Source organism: Seriola lalandi, unplaced genomic scaffold, assembly GCF_002814215.2.
Source record: "Seriola lalandi dorsalis isolate HSWRI2012SDOR001 ecotype SW California unplaced genomic scaffold, Sedor1 jcf7180002054850, whole genome shotgun sequence".
NCBI classification, from domain to species: Eukaryota; Metazoa; Chordata; class Actinopteri; order Carangiformes; family Carangidae; genus Seriola; species Seriola lalandi.
Genome location: NW_019525403.1, coordinates 194,110 through 214,048, shown reverse-complemented (window position 1 = coordinate 214,048; position 19,939 = coordinate 194,110). Strand labels below are relative to the sequence as shown.

Here is a 19,939-nt window from a genome sequence, read left to right as displayed (position 1 = left end):
GCATGCACACGGCCCTCTGCACCTTGGCCAGGTCTCCTCCAGGAACCACGGTGGGAGGCTGGTAGTTGATGCCAACCTTGAAGCCTGTGGGACACCAGTCCACAAACTGGATGGAGCGCTTGGTCTTGATGTTGCCGATCGCCACGTTGACGTCTTTTGGCATCACATCGCCACGGTACAGCAGGCAGCAGGCCATGTACTTGCCGTGACGAGGGTCACATTTCACCATCTGGTTGGCTGGCTCGAAGCAGGAGTTGGTGATCTCAGCCACAGTGAGCTGCTCGTGATAGGCTTTCTCTGCTGAGATAACTGGGGCGTAGGTGGCCAGAGGGAAGTGGATGCGAGGGTAGGGCACCAGGTTGGTCTGGAACTCTGTCAGGTCCACGTTCAAGGCGCCGTCAAAGCGCAGGGAGGCGGTGATGGAGGAGACGATCTGGCTGATGAGGCGATTCAGGTTGGTGTAAGACGGACGCTCGATGTCCAGGTTCCTGCGGCAGATGTCGTAGATGGCCTCGTTGTCCACCATGAAGGCGCAGTCAGAGTGCTCCAGGGTGGTGTGGGTGGTCAGGATGGAGTTGTAGGGCTCCACGACGGCTGTGGACACCTGAGGAGCCGGGTAGATGGCAAACTCCAGCTTAGACTTCTTACCAAAGTCTACTGAGAGGCGCTCCATCAGCAGAGAGGTGAAGCCTGAGCCGGTTCCTCCTCCAAAGGAGTGGAAGACCAGGAAACCTTGGAGCCCTGTGCATTGGTCCGACTGGACGAGAGGGGAAGAATTTACAGTTTAATTTTGAAACAGACTAAAAACCAAACATGTGGCTCTCAGGTCTGATTAGTAATTAATGTTTATAACATTCAGAATATCAAGGATTGTTCAAAAACTGCACTTCTTGGTGAAAGAATAGTATTTCCTTTTTAAAGAATAAACATTTCTTGAGAATTTTCTTTTCTTTTTCTTGACATGGTGGTTTTTAAATCATCTCACAAAAGCAACAAATCACCCTGCTCCCTAAGTTAACAGCTGACGAGGTTTTCTCCACTTCAGACAGCATGATTAATGGCATCTTCCGGATGTTGTGAAATTGCTCTAAAGCCTCACATCAATATTGTTTGAATTTCAGCTCCAAGTCTCCCTCTTTCTGCCCGTCTTACCAGTTTGCGGATCCGGTCGAGAACAGAGTCGATGTGTTCTTTTCCGACGGTGTAGTGACCCCGGGCGTAGTTGTTGGCGGCGTCCTCCTTCCCTGAGATGAGCTGCTCAGGGTGGAAAAGCTGGCGGTATGTGCCTGTACGGACCTCATCTAAAACAGAGATCAGAGGTAGCGTGTTAATATGTAGTGAGGGGAATTTATGTACTTTTTTTTTGTAAGTGTTTTTTCTTTTCTAAGGATTGCACAGATTGTAAAGCCCGCTGACACAAACTTGATTTTTGGCTCTTCACTGACACATGACAAATAGGCCATTCAGCTGCTGAATTATGCATCATTTTACATCTACAAACTACTTTGTAAGTACATTTATTAAAGAAAACATAACTTTACGTGACAAATAACAGTGCAGAGTGCAGGAAAAGAAAAAAAAAAGTAAAAACTCAGTTTAATGGGATGTAGGAGTCAAATTATCATAAATGATTGCTAATTTATTGAGTATTTAACTGAGCAGGATGCAACCAATGGCATTAACGTTATATGCACAATACCAATTATATAATCTGATATGACCTTTGATCAAAGTATAAATTCATATAATGGCGTTGCGCCACTGTCTTACAAGAGCTGGTTCAAACAGGTCATGATCAGCCAGATTAATCATTATAGTTTTATGGACTTTGTTGCTTCCTTCTCTCTTGCCCTTTGAAAGTTTCTTTCCTAAGTCAAGTTACTTTGACTCAAAAATGATTCCATTTCTACAACAACAGCTCCTGTTGCTCTTAAACAATTGAAGACCCTTCCTCCTAAACATCACCTCCTGGGTAGGAGTGTATTCACTTCCTTATGCGTTTCTCCTCCTCACCAATAACTGTGGGCTCCAGGTCGACAAAGATGGCCCTGGGGACGTACTTCCCCGTGCCGGTCTCGCTGAAGAAGGTGGTGAAGGAGTCGTCGTAGCCACCGGTCGGCTTCTCACTGGGCATGTGGCCGTCGGGCTGGATGCCATGCTCTAGGCAGTACAGCTCCCAGCAGGTGTTGCCCATCTGGACACCGGCCTGCCCAACGTGGATGGAGATACACTCACGCTGTGGAGGGAAAAATTGGCACATTTTTAGATTTTAAAATGTTTATAATTTAACTTTAATAAGTTTTAAATCCAATCTTATTTTGAGATATTTAACATCTGGCTGCACATTATGATTAATTTCAACTTTATTTTCTTCCATTTCCAGCCACTGAAAGTCAAAATTATCACTGACTTCATCATGCAACAGCTTTTCAGTACATGAATAGGTCAAACCATTTTACTGGAGAGCTAATGCCAACACATCTGCCTTTAAACCTGTTTTGACCTGCTGGAAATGACAGTTAAAACTGGGTGGAGTCAACCACTTTCACATCATTTGCATTACAGATTCATTTGTTTGTGTTCAAGACCTCTTCCGCAAACTTCGCTGAAAACTGTTAAATGTTGAAACATCCTTCCAAGTAGGATGTGACACATCAATTCAGAAGTCGCCGATCTAAATAAGCGAGCGGTGGTGATTAACACAGGCTTGTCAGAGTGTCTGTAGGGGCCAAAGTGCTCCCACACCCTGCTGAGGTATTTCTAGGTCAATGGTAAATGATGTGGGTGGTGGAGGAGCGTGAAGGAGGACACGCCGTGGCCTGAAACAAGTTTAGTCTCATTTGGAAGGACAATTCTGCCTGAGGGAGTTGAGGATGCAACGTTGTCCGTCCTGGTTGGTTAACTAGCCTTTTTAAAAAAAAAGTGGTAGAAGTGCAAATGTGCAAGACAGAGAGAAGAAAACAAACCCTAACTAGTAGGAGAAAGAAATCTAGTAACTTGTGTTATAAAAAAAAAAATAAAAAAAAAAAAAATGCAGGAATCAGATTCACGTCTGCTGATCTTTAACCGCTGTGTGTTTAATGCTGCTGCAGTGGGTGTCAACAAAAGGCCAGCTGTCACTGGTTATATGAGAACACAAACACGTCGAGTACTGCTGTCAAAATATCATTGTGCTGCTCTTAGTGACACTCTTCACGCCTGCTGAGACAAGCGTTTAGGTAAACCCAACGCTGTCATCTTTACGTATTCGAGGGAAGAGAGACCCGTTACCTATCTGTCGCTGACCATGACCTCATTTTTGGAGGTGACACAGGAGCCCGGTTAAACGTTTGTGTTGTTTTGGAATTCCTGTGATGTATAAGCCGGGGCGGCCGTTGTGTTTTTCCAGTGTGACGTCTTTAGCAACACAAACAACCAGATTCCAGCAATGCTCAGTAGAACACGTCCTTTGACAAGATCTAATAAGCTTCAGTGCGCAGACATTTTTCAGGGATTACAACAGGCATAATACGATGTTGTTACAGCTGAGTGACCTGCTGTACTTCAAGATATCCACCGTCTTGTAGAATGATGTTTTTATCAGTGTGACTTTGGGTTAGTTGACTTTTGACCCCATGAACACCCCCCCCCCCCCCCCCCCCCAAAAGAAAGAAAAACAAAAAACCTTGTGCTAAGGACAGAGGGCAGAGGAGGGGTCACAGTGACTTGGAAGTTGCCAAGTATGGCGATGGCAGCCAGCTCAGCAGACAGCTATTTTGAGTGAGGCATCAATCATACGACCCACAGACTCACACCCCAGCAGCTCTAACCCAGTAACCCGTTTCGACTCCCAGACTGCAGCTTATATCATGGACGTAATATGCTAAAGCTAATTTACAGTCTGTCTGCAAAATGCAACGTGCAACTGCAGAATATTACTACGCTGATATGAAGCATGAGCTGTAAGTTTCCCCGCTGTTTTTCTGAGTCATATAGTTTTGACATTTGCTGACAGGATGTGACAAAAAGTGGGAGTGGTGGCCTGCTTGCTTCATGGTGTTGCAACACACCACATCGGCTCATGTTTACAAGACAAACGGCCTGTGAAAGTTACACTTCCAGGCAAAATGGGGAAGTGGGGGGTGGGGGCTGGGCACACTGGGGGTCATTATCTGCTTCCTGTATCTTGCCCAGACTGAAAGTACGTCATGTTTGACGTTGAGATCGCAGCATGTGAGAGCAGACACAGAGGAGCATTGTGCTGTAAAAAACTTGTTATGTATCGGAAAAACACTTTGGGCTTTCAAGGTTTCCTGAATAAAAAATGAAATGGAAGAATGTTTCTCCAACCTGAGAACAGATGCAAACCATAAAACCAGAATGTAATGTGAATATAATAAATGTAGAACAAAAGAGGCTGATTATCTCCATCTAAACCCACACTAACTACTTTTAAAAAGGCGGACTCTAAATGACACATCCTATGCTTTCATGTTATAAATGATTCAGCAGGAAGTGCCACCAGAAGTCTTTTTTTTTTTTTTTTTTTTGCAGTTAACTGCTTCTTTACTTACTTCTGTTTTTATTTGCTTAACAAATGAACTGCACACATTACAACACACTCACTGTTTGCACAAAGGAACAAAGTCAAAAGGGAAAAGTCGGTGTCCTAAACTCATGATGAAGAATGAACTTAAGACTCTTTAGCTCGTAAAAATGTTGATCCAAGGCCTCAAGGATTTATGTCATGCGCCTCACCTCATGTTTAACAACAGAAACAATGTGATACTTGTACATTCTGCTTTTTTTGTACTTGAAAGGTGCATTTCTTTAAAGTTAATGTATTCAAAAGAGCCAAAAGTGGCAGCCTCCGGTCTGCAGTGATGCAGCAGCTTATCAGCACGGCAGTGAGTGGCAGAAATAGAAACGTAAAATACACAAGCTACTGCTGGAAGCCACATCAGCATTCCCAACCACCCGGGCAAACAAGCACACCCTCCTGACAGACAGTCCTCCAGTCCCCATGTGGAAGCAGTTAACCTTTACTGGAGCCGGAGCCACATGCCTGGTAGCATATTTCCGCCGTCTGACTTTATGTTTCTCCCTATTCTAAACATACAAAGCCTTTCCATGGATCTGTTTTATGTGTCGTAGCAATGCCAGAATGTTTCAGAAACAGCCAGGGCCCATTAAAGTGGAAGCAAAAGACAAAGCTCAGTAATGTTTGGATACAAGTGGAAATCTTTGATTATTATAAGAGTTTTAAAGTGTTTTCTGAGTCACATTTGAGCTATGACTCATAATTTTCACCAGTAGGCCTACCAGACAAAATGCCAGCCATTTTCAAAATGTCAGCCAAGAAGTTAGGCCACAGATTATTTGTTGATAATAGTAATAATGACTTAACACTCACCATTCTGCTGCTTTGATTGTCCTTTTTGGAGGGGAAACTTCAAACTTGTAGGTTCTCACAGTGCACCTATAATGAGATCTCTGTGAGTGAAGTTCCATCAACGTGCGACACACACAGTTTTATAGCTACTACAGGGGGCGGGGGAGAGGAGGTGGAGCCATTAAGGCTGCAACTTTTCTAAGAGGACAGAGGACTTCCTGTTTGGCCTTTCAGAACAAAAGGCGCGCATAAAGCACCAATGAGATAATCACCGCTGCATAACAGTTTAGTTCCAGTGGTTGAAAGTAAATAAGTACATTATTATACATTTATAATATTTGTATTTTTACGATGTTTTTATGTGTGCGACTATTTTTTGTGTGTGTGTTTTTGTTTGCCTAGGCTTTGACTCTTGAGGAAGTATTTTTAAGTTAATTCTCAAATGCTTTTGTCAGGGTCAAGCAAAAAAAGAAACTCTTTTTGTTTTAGCTAATACTAGAATTATTGTTTGTTAAAATTCTGTTTCTCTTTATGCAACTCGACTGTTTAATTTATGACATTTCCTTACAGCAATGATTCAATTCTTGTAGATTATCTGAAATTGTAATGTAGGTTACAGCCACTAGATGGCGTCCTTATTATTTTGATTTTGTCTCCAACATTCAACCTCCACCTTTTATGCTGTACGCAGTCAATACTCACTGTGTTAAAAAGGTAGAGGGCCCCATCCTCCTGAATTCCAGGGATTGGTTATTGTCATATTGTCAAGGCTGAATTGTGGGTAATCCAGACCCCCAGGCACACCTAAATCCCCAAATTCACTTTCAGATGGTGATTTAATGAATTGCAAATTTCATCAGAGAATTTACATCATTAAGCCGACACGGAAATGCCAAAAATGACAGTTCTTCCTATGGCCACTTGAGGCTGGCTCCAAAAACAAACTTTCCCCATAGACTCATGTTAAAATATCAAACTTTACAGCAGAAATAAACATATTTACAGCCTGGTATGAAAAAAAACCATTGGTCTGTAACGAATTTCATCCCTCTTGACAACCCTACAGGGGCTGAATTTTTATATAACTCACCTGTTTACATTTATGCAAAACTGAGCACATGGTCGCAATGAGTGACAGATGGGGGCTGTCACAGTCACGTTTAATGATTTGAGGTGATTTCTGCTCTGTGTCCAAAACCTCTATTTTGACGTCCACCTCAGACGTCAAATTTCTACATATAAAGACGACAGAAAATGTCTTAACACCAAATTGACGTGTAAAGACGTTACTTTCTGTGTCTTCAGACTTAACATTTTGAGGTCTTATGGCGGACATCAAAATACACGTTTTGGACCAATCCGCGTGCCTTACGTCATATCAAGTAACTTAAAGTGACCTGTTGGCCATGTTTGTGGTATTAGTTTTAAAGGGTTTCTCATGCAAATATCGGGCAAGTAATGTGGCTTGTTGTGTGGGTAATTGACACAGAACTTCTGTGCTCGTGTATTTTGAGGTGAGTGAAATTCTATTATTATTTTATTCATATGTTATCACTAATTAGCAGTTTTTGGAGTCTGTGCTAACATGCAACAGGCTTGTCAGCTTAGCCGTTAACTAGCTAATTAGCCAGCAATTTAATTAGCCCAAACGCTCAGCTGTATTGATAATGCGAATGGGAGCCTATGCTTATCACACTTATTAAACCAAGTTTTAGCTCCTTACACATCCCATCTCTTTGCCCAGTTTTGGATTAGCAGGGAGATAAGTGGAGTGGGCACTACTAAAATGGTGATGGTGGAGCAGCCCGCAAACTGCTATTCAGAAGAATGTGGGTGACGTCACGGAGTCTGCGTCCATTTATATTTAAATACAGATTGGTATTAATTGAGGTATAATGACTGAATTTATTGTCAGAATCTAGTTTAAGACCTTTGTTAATTAATTCAACCAAATTCATCATCAAATAAAACATAGAAAACATTTTTTCTTTTTTATGTATATGGTTCAGCCTGTGCATATTCTCATTTGTCCAGGTCATAGTATCCTAAAGGAGTTTTAAATCGAAAAAACAACTGGACTTGATTATTTGTCTGGGAAGACGTTTCACCTCTCATCCAAGAGGCTTCATCAGTTCATGTACGCATCTGACCAGGCTGGGACTGGTCCAGACAGACTTCCATTCAAAAAGTGGAGCGTAGTAGTGGAATATGTATATGGTTCAGATCATAGATGTGTCTTTTCAATATGAACAACATACAATACTGATTTGATAAATATTTATCTGATTGACATGTTTTCTGACTGATTTTCTGATTTGCGATTTTAGTGAATCGAGGTCTTGCACAAGGTGTCTTATCCAGCTGCTATCAAGGTTTGTACTTTGATTTATTTTCACACTGGGAATGAAAAGATCTCAATTCAGTTATTTTTCTTTACCTCTTTTATTGTTGTTGTTTCAGCAAAATATCTATATAGATTAGCTACTTATGTACTTCTGATCCTGGAAAACTGAGGCTAAATGTATGCAACCTACAACCAACTTATATTAGGATCTTTATTGTACCATTGAACATAAAATTGTAATGTGGTGAGTTACATCCAGTATGTAAGGTGTCATTTCACTGGGCACAAGGGAAGAAAAGTCCTCAAATTCCATTTTCACCTCACAAATGTTTTCCCATATACTGTCCACTCGTGCCACACTGTTTGTGAACTTTACCTGTCCATCACTCTTTACGGGAATGCAGACCTGATCCAGAAGCCTTCAGATGCCTGAGCTCATCGCACCAGGCCCTCAAGTCTGAATGTAAACCGCCTTCATAATCCTCAAACAAACCCTTGAGTCCACGGGAGCCTATAGCTTCATCCCCTGAACTGCTCATTCCTCTTCAAACACTCCCCTAAGCATCTTTTTTTGGAAAGGAGAGATAGTTTTGCGATAGACGGATAATAGAGATCTTTTTCAAGTGTTGTGTTTCGTCCTCCTCCCCTCGGAGGTCCACAGATTACTTTTCTTTTACGCCTTCCTCAGTGGTGAGACTGTAAACTATTTCTTTCCTTCACTTCTCCTGACTGTTTCGCAGCTTTTCTTGCCTGGAAATATATATACAAATGTTTGTCTTGTACAGTATGTTCTAACTGTATTCATGTGTGAGACAGACTTCCATTCAAAAAGTGGAGCGTAGTAGTGGAATATTTATCTCTAATTTATGGACGCAACATTATGCAGCATATTGTTTAAATTCAGCCAATCAAGTGTCAACACTGAAAGTGCATAGTAAATGAAATCACTGGTGTAACGCTCATGTATCAACATGAATATTCATAGAGAAAAATCCTATAGGAACTCTGCAGCCAGGATGATTGGTACCTTCCACCTTCAAACAATCTTCCACAGAACGGTTGTTTAAAAGACATCTGAATATACAGCATATTGCTTCACAGAGTAGTGTTTTTTTTTAATAGATTTTTATCATTTTATCATATAATATTTATCATATCATGTGTAGCTCTTGCACTTTTTACGCAAGTCTCTCAGGAACTTGCTAATTTGTTCTTGTGGATGGTTTTGTCTGTATTGTTGTGCACATAAAACATGAATCTCTCGCAGTTTTAGCGTTGCTCCACATTGTAACATTTAGACATGTCTGTAACTTTTGAAATATCTGCATTAGTCTGTGATGTAAAAATGTTAAAGCAGCAGAAGTGAACTCATTTCCAATATGTGTTTGGCTTCAGGGAGGGGCTGTGGGCATTGGAAGTAGCAGGGTTCATAGGTTGTCATTTGTAATATGAAAATCACAGGTGTAGTCTATACTCTTAATGAATGCTGTGTTCTGATTGCAGCTGGTGTTTCCTGCTGGTACTGTGCATGGATACTGGGATGGAAAAAACCCAAGGAGCTGATGTCAGATGGAGACTAAAAGTTGCCTCAAGTAAGACTCCCACTTCCCTTCCATGGTAGTTGCCATAACACATTTACATTTTTTTTCTACATCTGGTTTCTCAATACTGAGTTCACTTTTTCAAAACAGCAGTCAGTCTGGACTAAACTGGCTTTCATAAACTTGTCTCACTTAAACTCGCCATCAAACTTCATTATATTTTTACATACATACATACATACATACATGTTTACATACAATTATAAAAAAAACTGTTCAAACCTAACCTAACACAAAATTGAACTGACATCTTTTATGTTCTGCAACATGTACACACACAGGTGGGAATTCATTTGTTCTTGGAGGTAGAAAGTTTACAATCAGACATCTGGACACACCTGCAGAGGATGGATCAGGTATGCAAAAGCTGTGGTGAACCTGAAGCCAATTGCAGGATCGACTAGCACTGTTGTATTTTTATATCTTTAGCTCTAGTTTGTGTTGCAGAAAGGATATTGCAGCGTTTGTGACCTATACAACTGCAAGGTTGCACATTGGTGATTCTTATTGTAATGATAGCTGTTGTTAGTGTTGTTGTTTTTCTCAGTTTGTAATGAATGACATGGTTTCTTTGTTGGCAGACAATGTTGTGTGTTTTGGGAGAAGTGAGTTCAGTGTAGAGAAATGCGCGTTACCAATTTTACCTGAAGAGAAACGGAGACTGAAGCTCAAGAAAATATGAAGTTGTGAGCAGAAGCAACGCCGTGATGTGTGTCTGTCAGAAGAAAGGGGGAGTCCTCGATAATGCAGGTCACAGGTTTCTCTGGACGTTGTTGCAGGAGTTTTGTGTTGTACATACAGATGAAGAAATTAGTCACTCCACCGCACACACACACACACACATACACACACACATTGACCTGTGATGCCCCCTTTGCAATAAACCAAATTAGTCTAGAAGCCAAGAAACTAATGTTTGATCTGTCTGAAAACCACACAGAGTTGAACACAGCATGCATACACATACACACACACATATATGCACACACATGCTCACAATCTATATCTCTTAGTATGTTCAGTATTGGTATGATTGATCCACATTACTGTTCAGGAAACAGGAAAAAGAAAGATGTTTGGACCTGATTGTGATGTGAAAAGAGAGAGTAAATGTAGTAAGAGCATAACTCTTCTCCTCTGGAATAATACACATAATTTAACCCTAAATCTGAACAAGACTCTTGGTTAAGTCAGCTGATTGAGCATACATGTGGAGAAAAAACTTTATGCTAAACTAGATTAAATCTGCCCTCCCTTCCACCAGATTCCTGTTAATAAATTAGCTCCGAACTGTGGGATGTTTCAGGTGCTTGCTGTACCTCCTGGGATCCTCTGTGTGTATTCTGTCCTTTGTCTCTGGGCTGAAATAATCCAATCCACTGATTCAAGTGTTTAGACAACTGTTTGTCCTGTTAGCAGAGAATGCTAATTTCATTTCTTGTCGAGAGAGATTCAGACTCCCTGAAGGATTTACCCCGAGAAACAACTAACTCTAATCCCTTCCAATTATTATCTGTTGTTTTGATGACAAGAAGATTTAGAGCAAGTGTTTTGAGTGGACTCTTCATCATGACAAAACACTAATCTGTTTTCATTAATTTCCTGAACAAATGAAGCTCTTACACATAACGTCAGCTGAGTGAACAGCCATGTTGGTGCAGCGCTGGTTGGCTGTGTTTCTGTTAGAGACGTAGTGTGACTTTAAAGAGCCCACACAGTTTATTGAGATGTGTCTGGTTGTACAATACTTTGTGCACCTGTCATTTTAAAGTGAGGGAGCTGTAGTGAGCGATAAAGTTCTGTACACACATTTGAATTTGTAAAACCAGAAATAAATAACAGGTGTGATCTTTTATTGTCTGTAGTTGTGGTCAATGAACAGATTATAAGGTAATAGGCCCCTTGGGACCGGCAGGTAAAAGGCCCCCCACTCCACCTTTACAGGACCCCTAGACTGAAAGTGCCACAAAATGCATTTTTGGTCGTTTTATGTCTGATTTTGGTCGCTTGTGTATTTTAGTGGTTATTTTACATCTCTTTTCGTTCTTTTTGAGGCATCTTTTGGGGGTACGTTGCTTCTTTTTGTGGTTGTTTTGCATATTTGCAATTGTAATTTGCCTCTTTTTTGTTGTCGTTTTGTCGCTTTTCTTTGTGGTGATTTTGTCTGTTTTAACTGAGCTCTGCGTCATTTCACACAGAGGCTCTGGCCCAGGGACCCTCTGACCTCTCAAGGCACTGGGTCTGTGCTCGTTCAGTGATCCATCCATGGCTTTGATGAGAATCTCGGCTTAATTAAAAGTGATTTTTCTGATTACATGGGTTTAAATCTCTTAAGCAGGAACTTTCAGGAGAGTCAGTTCAGTTCAATTAAGAATATATGAATAAAATAACTATAAGATATTGTCTGCTCTCTGCAAATTTGGCAAATTAAATATGTGCCAAATCAAGATGTTCTATCACATCGATGAATCATATAAAAATCAGACATTGCCATAAAGCAATATTATTTGATTTAGCCCATATTCCCATCAGTGGATCAATCTTATGTTACATATCTCTGCCAACAAATTTACTTATAATTACAACAGCTATTGCAGCATCTGATCAGTAATCTGCAATAATCTGTAATGGATTACATGTTGAAAGTAACCGGGGGTCCCTGCCCATAAATCCATCTTGATGCTCGCGGTCTCTGGGCTGGCAGTGATAAGGGTTAAGCTGTATTGAAGCTGGATGGATGCAGAGATCAAAGTCGGCAGTCAGAGCCTCAGAAAAATTGTGCTCTCCTGATAAAATGCTTGATGCTCCTGTGCGTCGGCCACAACCGGCAGCCTGAGGGCCAAGACGCTTCAGGAGCCCCCTCCCCAAAAAACAACCTGTTTGTGGTGCAAGTTGAGTTGTCTGTTTGCGCTGACCCATCTCTCCCCGAAATTTTCACCATCTTTATCTTTAATATATATTATAAAGATTTCCTGTTGGTGCCTCTGATCATTTCTGTACTCAATTTAAAGAGCACTTTACACAAACATCTCACTAATGTGCGATTGTATGTTATTTGATTTAATCTTCTATTATAACAGCCTCCACTCTTCTGGTTTCAGTCCACTTTTTTAATCAGTTTACAACTATATCACAATGTGTAATAAACCATTTATTTAATGCTTATGTACTGCTCATAAATGCTAAATAGGGGAACTTAAAGTGAAGTGCAAACTGCAGGGCCTGCCTGTACTTTAATAGTTGAAGTGTGCCAATGTACAGATGATTAAACTGGCACGTCCTTTCTAACTGCCCCTAATTTCTTTTTCTTACTGGATATTTTTGTCCTGTTCTTAAAGTTATTTGAATATAATTTGTCTGTTCAAATGAAACTATTTTATAAGAGAAAATGATTTTGAATTAGACAGTGCAATTTCTGGAGAAATTGCGGTGGGATTGCTGGCTGGAAAAGCTGAAGCAGCTAAGATGCGTGTCTGGCTTACATCCTGAAAAGACTCACTGACAGAGTAATGGCAACTTCTGTGTGTGTGAATGTGTGACCATTTGTCTATCACTAGAATTCCTATAGGCTAATATTTCTATAATGTTCCTATGGAGTTACAGTCTAGTATCAGTAGTGATCATGCAGCACTGACGGGAGTATTTTAATATCCAGGCCTATAAAACTGCTATAGGAGCTAGCGCTGTAGTTCTGCTGTGAAATGTCTGTTATTGTATTGTACTCTCTCTCTCTCCACCTGTCAATCACCCTCAACATCAGGATAAATTGGATGCTTCTCCGATATTGTCATCGATTCGTTTCTATCTCAGCCTGCCATGCTGAAGCATTGAACAGCCTCCACTATTGATCTGCAGGCCTATTAAAACCTCCTTGGGAACATCATGCTATTTTTATATATGAGACTTTTATTTTTTTTTTTTAAAAAACAACATAAATCAATTCTTTTTACCTGACAGAAGAGAAAACATGTCACATTGTGGCAGATGAAACTGACGCTGTGAACAAATCAAACAACACAAGCTGGGATGATTTCTAATGATTTAAATTTCCCCATGATTTAAATATATTTGACTCATGTCAGGCTGTTGTCATAATAGGTTATCATAGGTTTTATTCAGCAGCAATATTTCAGTCCCCTGTTTGACTTTTCCCGGTGCAGGTGCTGCATTCATGGCCTTTATCTTTGCCAACAGCAGCAGAAACCGGCCTCTTTAATGCCAGATCTGACCAAAGGGCTGCAGAAATGTCAGGTAGCCAACGGTCATGAAACACACACACAAATGCACACATGCACGCACACACGCACGCACGCACACACACACACACACACACACACACACACACACACACATTCTCCCCTTTTTTCTAGAAAAAATAATGTATGAAATCTTCAGCTGTTTTGCTTTCCTGAAAAAATACTTCCTCTGAAAAATACTGAGGACCACTGTGACCTTTGACCTTTACATGATCAGGATCATGCACACATGCAAATATATAGATGGTGGCAGAGTTTGCTTTTTACTCTCCCAACTTTCCTTTTTTTATATGTCATTTAATATTAAAAATGACAAAAAAAAAATCTATGATTTCCAGCACATCGGTCTAGATTAGATACAACACACTAAAAAGTGCTGGGTTCATTTTTTAACCCAGTACTTTGAATATGAATGTAATCTCTTACAGTAGTCCGACCACTTACACTTGTTAAATTATTAGTCATAATCTGCATCATGTTCAATTTTGCCCATGTGAATTTTAGACAAAATCTGTCAAGAAAATTTGCTGCAGCATTTGAAACAAAAGTAGGCAGTTACTTCCAGTTCCCAATATAATTTGTATAAATGTATATTGTTGTTTCTGAATATCTGTTATTTTGATGATCTCCCTTTGTGGTAGTTTCCTGATTAAATTTCAGTTATTAATGTCTATAATTACTGAATGTGGGCGTTCTTGTCATAGCAAAGTGTTGAACAGAGGGTTTAGTTAGTCCTTGCACTGAGTTAGGAATCTTAAATAAAAATAAACATTTATGTGACAATACATGACCTGAGCAGACTGAATGAGTCTTTACAGAAAACCTGTAAAAGCTATGAACTCTCCAACACTCTTTCAGGGGGAAAAAAACACAGCCCTCAAAACTTAATTAAACCATTTGTTTAACACATAACCGCAACAGATGTGTAATTTTAAAAAGTCTGTTTAGTCTCCAGCCTCCATGAAACGGTACCAATATTTAATTTTACTCTAAAATAAAGTCTTGAAATCGGCATTTTATGTCCAGAAATAAATATTAGCTGAATAAAACTTTGAAACACTTGAGTTTTGATAGGTGTTTATAAGGAATAACATGATTTTCAAATTATTGTCTTCCTCAAAAATCAAAATTAAACAACAAAAAAAAAAAACTCTTCGGCTCTGCAGCACATCAAACCTTCAATAAATCAAAGCTCAGCAGCAGTAGCTTCATTTATTTATTAAAACATGGACAATGACATTTTACTGAGAACACAAGACCATGATAGAGTCTACTGAATATGATAGTCACTATATGACTAGTATAGGTTATAAAGAACCTAAACATGATGGAACGCACAAATCATTTAGATAGGAAAATGTGATTTAATTGCTCAGTATTAGTTTTTGAAATGTTCTTTTTGCAGTGCACAGAGCTCAGACTGTCAGGAATGACTGCTGGGATGAAAGCAGAAGTGTACCAGTGCCATCGCTGAGAAAAACACAGAAGAAAAGTCCCCGTGTGTATTCTCTTATGTCTCTAAAATGGCAACGTGTCGAGGAATAACTTATCTATTATTGCGGGCGGTGGCACCAGGTCCTCCAGCTTCAAATAGAAAATCCTCTGCAGGCCCTGGATGCACAGAGTGCGAAGTTCAGGCAGCTTCTCCAAAAGTCTGGACAGGTGGTTGGACCAGCAGCTTGAGCTTCCGTCGGCGCACATCCCGCCGTCCTTCAAGCACTTGACGATGTTGTTCTGCAGCTCCTCCACTTTCTTCGGCTCCTTCAGTCCGTGCCTCTCTGCAGGTCCGTAAGTCACGTTTCAAAAACACATTAGTTGGTTTATAATGGGAAAATAATTCAGAACGAATGTGTCCTTCTAACATAAAACTACAGATGTGTAAATCTGGGCTACTCTTTAAATGAGTTAGTTAGGTGTGAGCATAAACAAAGTGTTTCTGAGCGTCTCACCGGTGACCAGGGCGAGGGTGCATATGCAGGAAAAGGTGGAGACGTCCAGGTTCATCCTCTGTAGATTGCCAGAGAATTCAACAATGCTGTCAATCCACTCCCCAAAACCCCTCAGGCACTGGAGCCGGTGCCACACCGACCCGTCGCAGAAGATCAGCTTCCCGTCCTCTGGGCTGGATCTGAAACATTATGACAGATTGTGCTGAAAGTGAAAAGCTGAGAGGCAGAAGTGGATATAAACTGCCCGTTTACACTTTTATGCACGACATTGGTGCAGAGAAGGTTCTGCATGCATCCATTATCAGACACAGAAATTCATCTGTATTTCAAAACAAGAGCGTAGTGTCATATTTTAGGGCCTATGACATAAAGCTTGCCCTCAATAAATTCCCATGTACTTCTGGAGTTTCTAACCCACCTGTCATTAGTGCCAAACCTGAAGGAAAATTAAATCCATTCCTGGGTTTTGTTGTTTTTATTGGCAGATCCATTCAACAAACATATTTACCTGCAGTGGACTGATTGCTAACTTAGGTGCTCTGTCCAGTTTTTGTTGAGAAAGAGGAAATTACAGAAGTCAGTACCTCAGTGTGTGACGAAAGTTTTGTTCTTTACCTGTATGAGAGTCGTAAAACAAAGAGCTCCAGGAAAGCTGAATAGAAGAGGAGGTCCTGGTCGTGTTTGGTTAGGGAGGTAAAGCCTGGGATCTTCTGCGCCCACCCTCGAATCACCTCCATTGATCGGGTCAGGAGGTCATAAAACTGCCGGACGTGCTGTGCATCGTCTCCCAGCGGACTTCCAGGACTCTCCTTGAACTGCAATGAAAGGTCACCAGTGGCATCAGGTAGGGATCAGAGATAATACCACTACTGCTGTATTTTGTGCTCATTGTGTGTTAGGCTAATGGAGTAATTCTTGTAAGCTCTGATTACCTTGGAGTAGTCAAGGCGAGAGGGTGAGGGGTTTGACTCCACATGTGCCCTGATGAGGGCGCTCAGGAGGGTGCTGACAGGTGAAGACGAGTCTGAAAGAGCTTTAGGTTTGGACGGCAGACGACCTCTTCGACCTTTCAGACCGTCTGTCCTCACCACTGTGGAGCATGTGGACAAACAGGAAATACTTTTAAGCTTCTGTTTCGACTTTTTTTTTTTTTTTTCAGGTGTAAATGAAGACAATTTCACCCCCAATGTCACATATGAAAGGTGGTTTCAAGGTGTATCTGTTTACCTTCTTTAACCATTCCCACTGCAAGGCACTTCTGGAAGCGGCAATATTGGCATCGGTTCCTCCTGCGTTTGTCCACCGGGCAGCTTTTGGCAGCCAAACACACGTATTTGGCATTTTTTTGCACTGTGCGCTGCGTGAAGACAAGAAGAAATGGAGATATTGTTCAGTTTACAAAGTAAAAAAAAAATACAATAAATGCACTTTAATTTTAATAGATGTTCACTCAGCTGAGACTATAGATAATATTTAATTTGAAATTAAATGACAGGCTTAAATTCAGCTTTGAACCTCAATCCAGTCATCCACAACAAAGAACCTTCTCTGCACATGTTCTGTGGTACCAGTTCAAAAGCCAGTACATCACAATATTGGTCTCTGTGGAACCAATATCCTGGTGTAGAACTATTCTGAAAGAGTTCTCTAAATGGCAAAAAATTAGATTTTCTAGAAGCATGTCAGTTATTATCTCATCTATTTGAACGGGGGAACCTTTTTGGGGTTTAGTTCTTCAATGGTCCATATTAAAGAAAACAACAAGAGGAACCATAAAGAACAGTAACTTTCCCATTTGTGCAACAATAATGTCACAAATAAACCTATTTGAGTGATTCTTTAAAAATTGCTCCACATGCATAGCCAGCAAAGGGTCCTTTGAAAATGAACAGCAGCACTCTTGCTCCTGTGGGCCATCTGAGGCAGTATAAGGCATTCAGCAGGCCGACAGGGCAGTCTGGGTAAACACAGGATCGTGGTCATTCATAATTTGGAGAATCGCCCCCGGGAATCTCCCTCAGAGAGAAGAAGGGGGAGGTTTTTATTCATGGCACGTTGGTGACCATTTTCATACAGGACAGTTGGCCCTAAAAACGTACGTGTCAAGGGATCAAAACGTGCATCTGAAGTATAATGTCCAATTTATGAGGCCAGTCAGGAGTCCCAGTGGGATTTTTACATTATAACCTATTACTCAAAATGAGGGTTTCATTAGGGGACGATGTGGCCATGTGGAAAATGTGAATATGTTAGAAAAGATGACATTTTCAAATTTTACTTTTCATGAAAGCGGGGTCAGATACATTCATTTTGACAGAAATTTCCTGCCTTACAACTCCCTTTAAACTTTTAAGCGCCTGCATCATGTCCATCAGCTGCCTGCAAACTCCCCCGTTTTTCACGCGCTGAGAGCAAACCTTGAAGAAACCCTTGCAGCCCTCGCAGGTGCGCACTCCGTAGTGCTGGCAGGCTGCGTTATCCCCGCACACCGCGCACAGCCCCTCCGTGCTCATTGGTCCTCGGCTGGGGCCAGAAGAGGTCTGGTAGTCCATAAAGTGGTGACTGTGGGCGAGCTGGAGCGGGTGAGGAAATCCCACACCGGGCTGCTTTCCCAGCCCGGCGGAGCCCAAAACCCCGGGAGTGTCCAGCGGCTGGTGCGCTCCGGCTGCGTCCAGGTGCATGGACACGTGGAGAGATCGGTCAAATTTCATCTGGCAGGTGGACAAGCTCTGACCGCTGTGCTGCGCGTGTTTGAGAGAAAACAGAGAAAATCTGGATAGTGCGCTTTTCCTGTGCGCCGCCGCCAAATAGTCTTGTCGGAAACTGTACAGAGAGCCGGAGTCATCCCAGATGTGTCCCGGCGGCGTTTGGAAGCTGGAAGCGATAGGGGTGTGCGGTGAGGGAGGGCGGTAATAATAAACGGATCCCGGGGAGGCGAGCAGCTCGTCGGATTGGTGTGAGGGATGTTGATTCGGCTGATACCGCGGACACCCGTGCGCATCCTCCACCTTGACGCACGGAAGCTCCCCCTGAACTGACATCTGGAAGATGCACGGGGGCTTCACGTCGTACCCGGAGCTGTAAGAGTCCGGCAGAGGGCCAAAAGTAGGGCCTGACGTTGCAGCAGAGATTTCACTGTTAGTAAGGTCCATGCTGAACTTGACAAACTCCGGGGTGAGAAAGTCGCAGCTGCGCTCTCCGCCGCCGCTCTGGGAAGCCGGGCTGGCTCCTTGTGGAGAGGATCCGCACTGGGTCTGGACGCACGGCATGGTCGCTGCGAACATGGACATAATGCACTCAGTATGACGGAGACAAAGCGTGCAAAGGAATATCTTGCAAGTTGATAGATTTGTGAAATGCATTGCTTTATTTTACTTATTTTACTTAAACAAAAATTTAAATATTAAAAACTATTAAACTAATTAAAAAATATAATGAGATGAAGAGGTTTCTATTAAACTGTTTTAAAAATGTTTTCTTTATCATTTTACCAAGAAATTATTATTAAAAGTCGATTTAAAACAAGTTGTGCAGCCTGTTAGGCACTTGTTGAGACAAAGACATGACCATGTTGAATTGTCTTAAACGACTTATTTTGCAGCATGAAACCGGGATGCATAAAGACCTGAATTGAATGGATTATTACCTTAAGGCTTAAGTTGTCTTATTTTTCAGAGGATGTTATTTCCCGCTAGAATTTTTCTAGTATGAAAAAACAAACAAAAATCAGAGCATCACTTACAAGTTTCCATTGACATGAAGCTCTCCAGTTCTCCATAAATTAGTAGAGAAAAAGTCAAATATGAAATACCTCAAAGCTCCATCCAGTGCAGAAGAAGAGTGATAAATAATCCCATCTCTGCTGCAGTGTTGCTTGTGGATCTCTCAAAGCTTTAGCTGCGACCACAAAAGTCCACTCGCTGTCTGGAGAGCAAAGGAAATGACCACTCTCCCACTCTTGGCTCGCAGACTGACTGCCAGTGACACCGACAATGTGCTTTTGTTTACGTGGTGCGCACCCTGTGCCAAACCCTATTACGCACAAGCCACAGAGGGGTGGAGTGGTGTGTGTGTATGTCCCTGTTCGAATGTGTGTGGGATCCTTTGACTAGTGTGGGCACAGAAAGTGGCTCATGCATTTTGGAAATAATGCTTGTGGCCCACTTTGTTGCACTCTGCGTCATATTTTAGGTATTTTATTGTTACTTGATAAACTATTGGACCTGTGACTGTTATGTGCAGATGTATTTAAGTAGCCTATAAAGTTTCAAGGTGCAGTCATTTACTGATAAGAGTGTTCTTCAAGCTGTTCTTTAATCTGTGTCATTTTGCAAATTTTCACACTTATTTAGTATGAAATATTAAAATGTCAGTTTATTTATCTGCTGCAGGATTTATTGTTTTGCTTTTCCCCATGC

General features: G+C 41.4%; 2 protein-coding genes across 4 annotated transcripts in view; both read right to left on the bottom strand.

Annotated features, from left to right (window-relative positions):
* Nucleotides 1–5,541, bottom strand: part of LOC111670368 (tubulin alpha chain-like) — a 7,670-nt gene extending 2,129 nt beyond the window's left edge. Inside the window, exons 1-4 of the mRNA XM_087179485.1 lie at nt 5,393–5,541; nt 2,014–2,236; nt 1,153–1,301; nt 3–757 (exon numbers count right to left, since the gene is read on the bottom strand). Of these exons, the coding sequence (XP_087035611.1) occupies nt 3–757; nt 1,153–1,301; nt 2,014–2,236; nt 5,393–5,395 (1,130 nt within the window). The 5' untranslated portion in view covers nt 5,396–5,541. The remainder of the gene's footprint in view (nt 1–2; nt 758–1,152; nt 1,302–2,013; nt 2,237–5,392) is intronic.
* A 9,234-nt stretch (nt 5,542–14,775) lies between these two features.
* Nucleotides 14,776–19,481, bottom strand: LOC111670296 (nuclear receptor subfamily 4 group A member 2-like). Of its 3 annotated transcripts, XM_023426943.2 has the most exons (8): nt 19,333–19,481; nt 19,168–19,223; nt 17,939–18,795; nt 16,749–16,878; nt 16,454–16,611; nt 16,137–16,336; nt 15,522–15,700; nt 14,776–15,350 (listed from the first exon to the last, which is right to left on the bottom strand). In XM_023426943.2, exons 3-8 carry the CDS (start codon nt 18,788–18,790, stop codon nt 15,091–15,093), a joined length of 1,779 nt encoding a protein of 592 aa, XP_023282711.1. In that variant the 5' UTR covers nt 18,791–18,795; nt 19,168–19,223; nt 19,333–19,481; the 3' UTR covers nt 14,776–15,090. The 3 variants fall into 3 exon arrangements, with proteins under 3 accessions (XP_023282711.1, XP_087035639.1, XP_087035638.1); XM_087179513.1 differs by lacking the exon at nt 19,168–19,223; XM_087179512.1 differs by lacking the exons at nt 19,168–19,223; nt 19,333–19,481 and having other exon boundaries at nt 17,939–18,805.
* Between the last annotated feature and the right edge of the window lie 458 nt (nt 19,482–19,939).

Bases quoted from the DNA above. Each gene is read 5' to 3' on its own strand.
- LOC111670296 (XM_087179512.1), bottom strand. From the start codon at position 18,805: ATGTTCGCAGCGACCATGCCGTGCGTCCAGACCCAGTGCGGATCCTCT. The intron at 16,879-17,938 runs GTTTGCTCTCAG...GTCTTCACGCAG, and splicing joins GCTGCAAGGGTTTCTTCAAG to CGCACAGTGCAAAAAAATGC. The intron at 16,612-16,748 runs GTAAACAGATAC...CATGCTCCACAG, and splicing joins AGTGGGAATGGTTAAAGAAG to TGGTGAGGACAGACGGTCTG.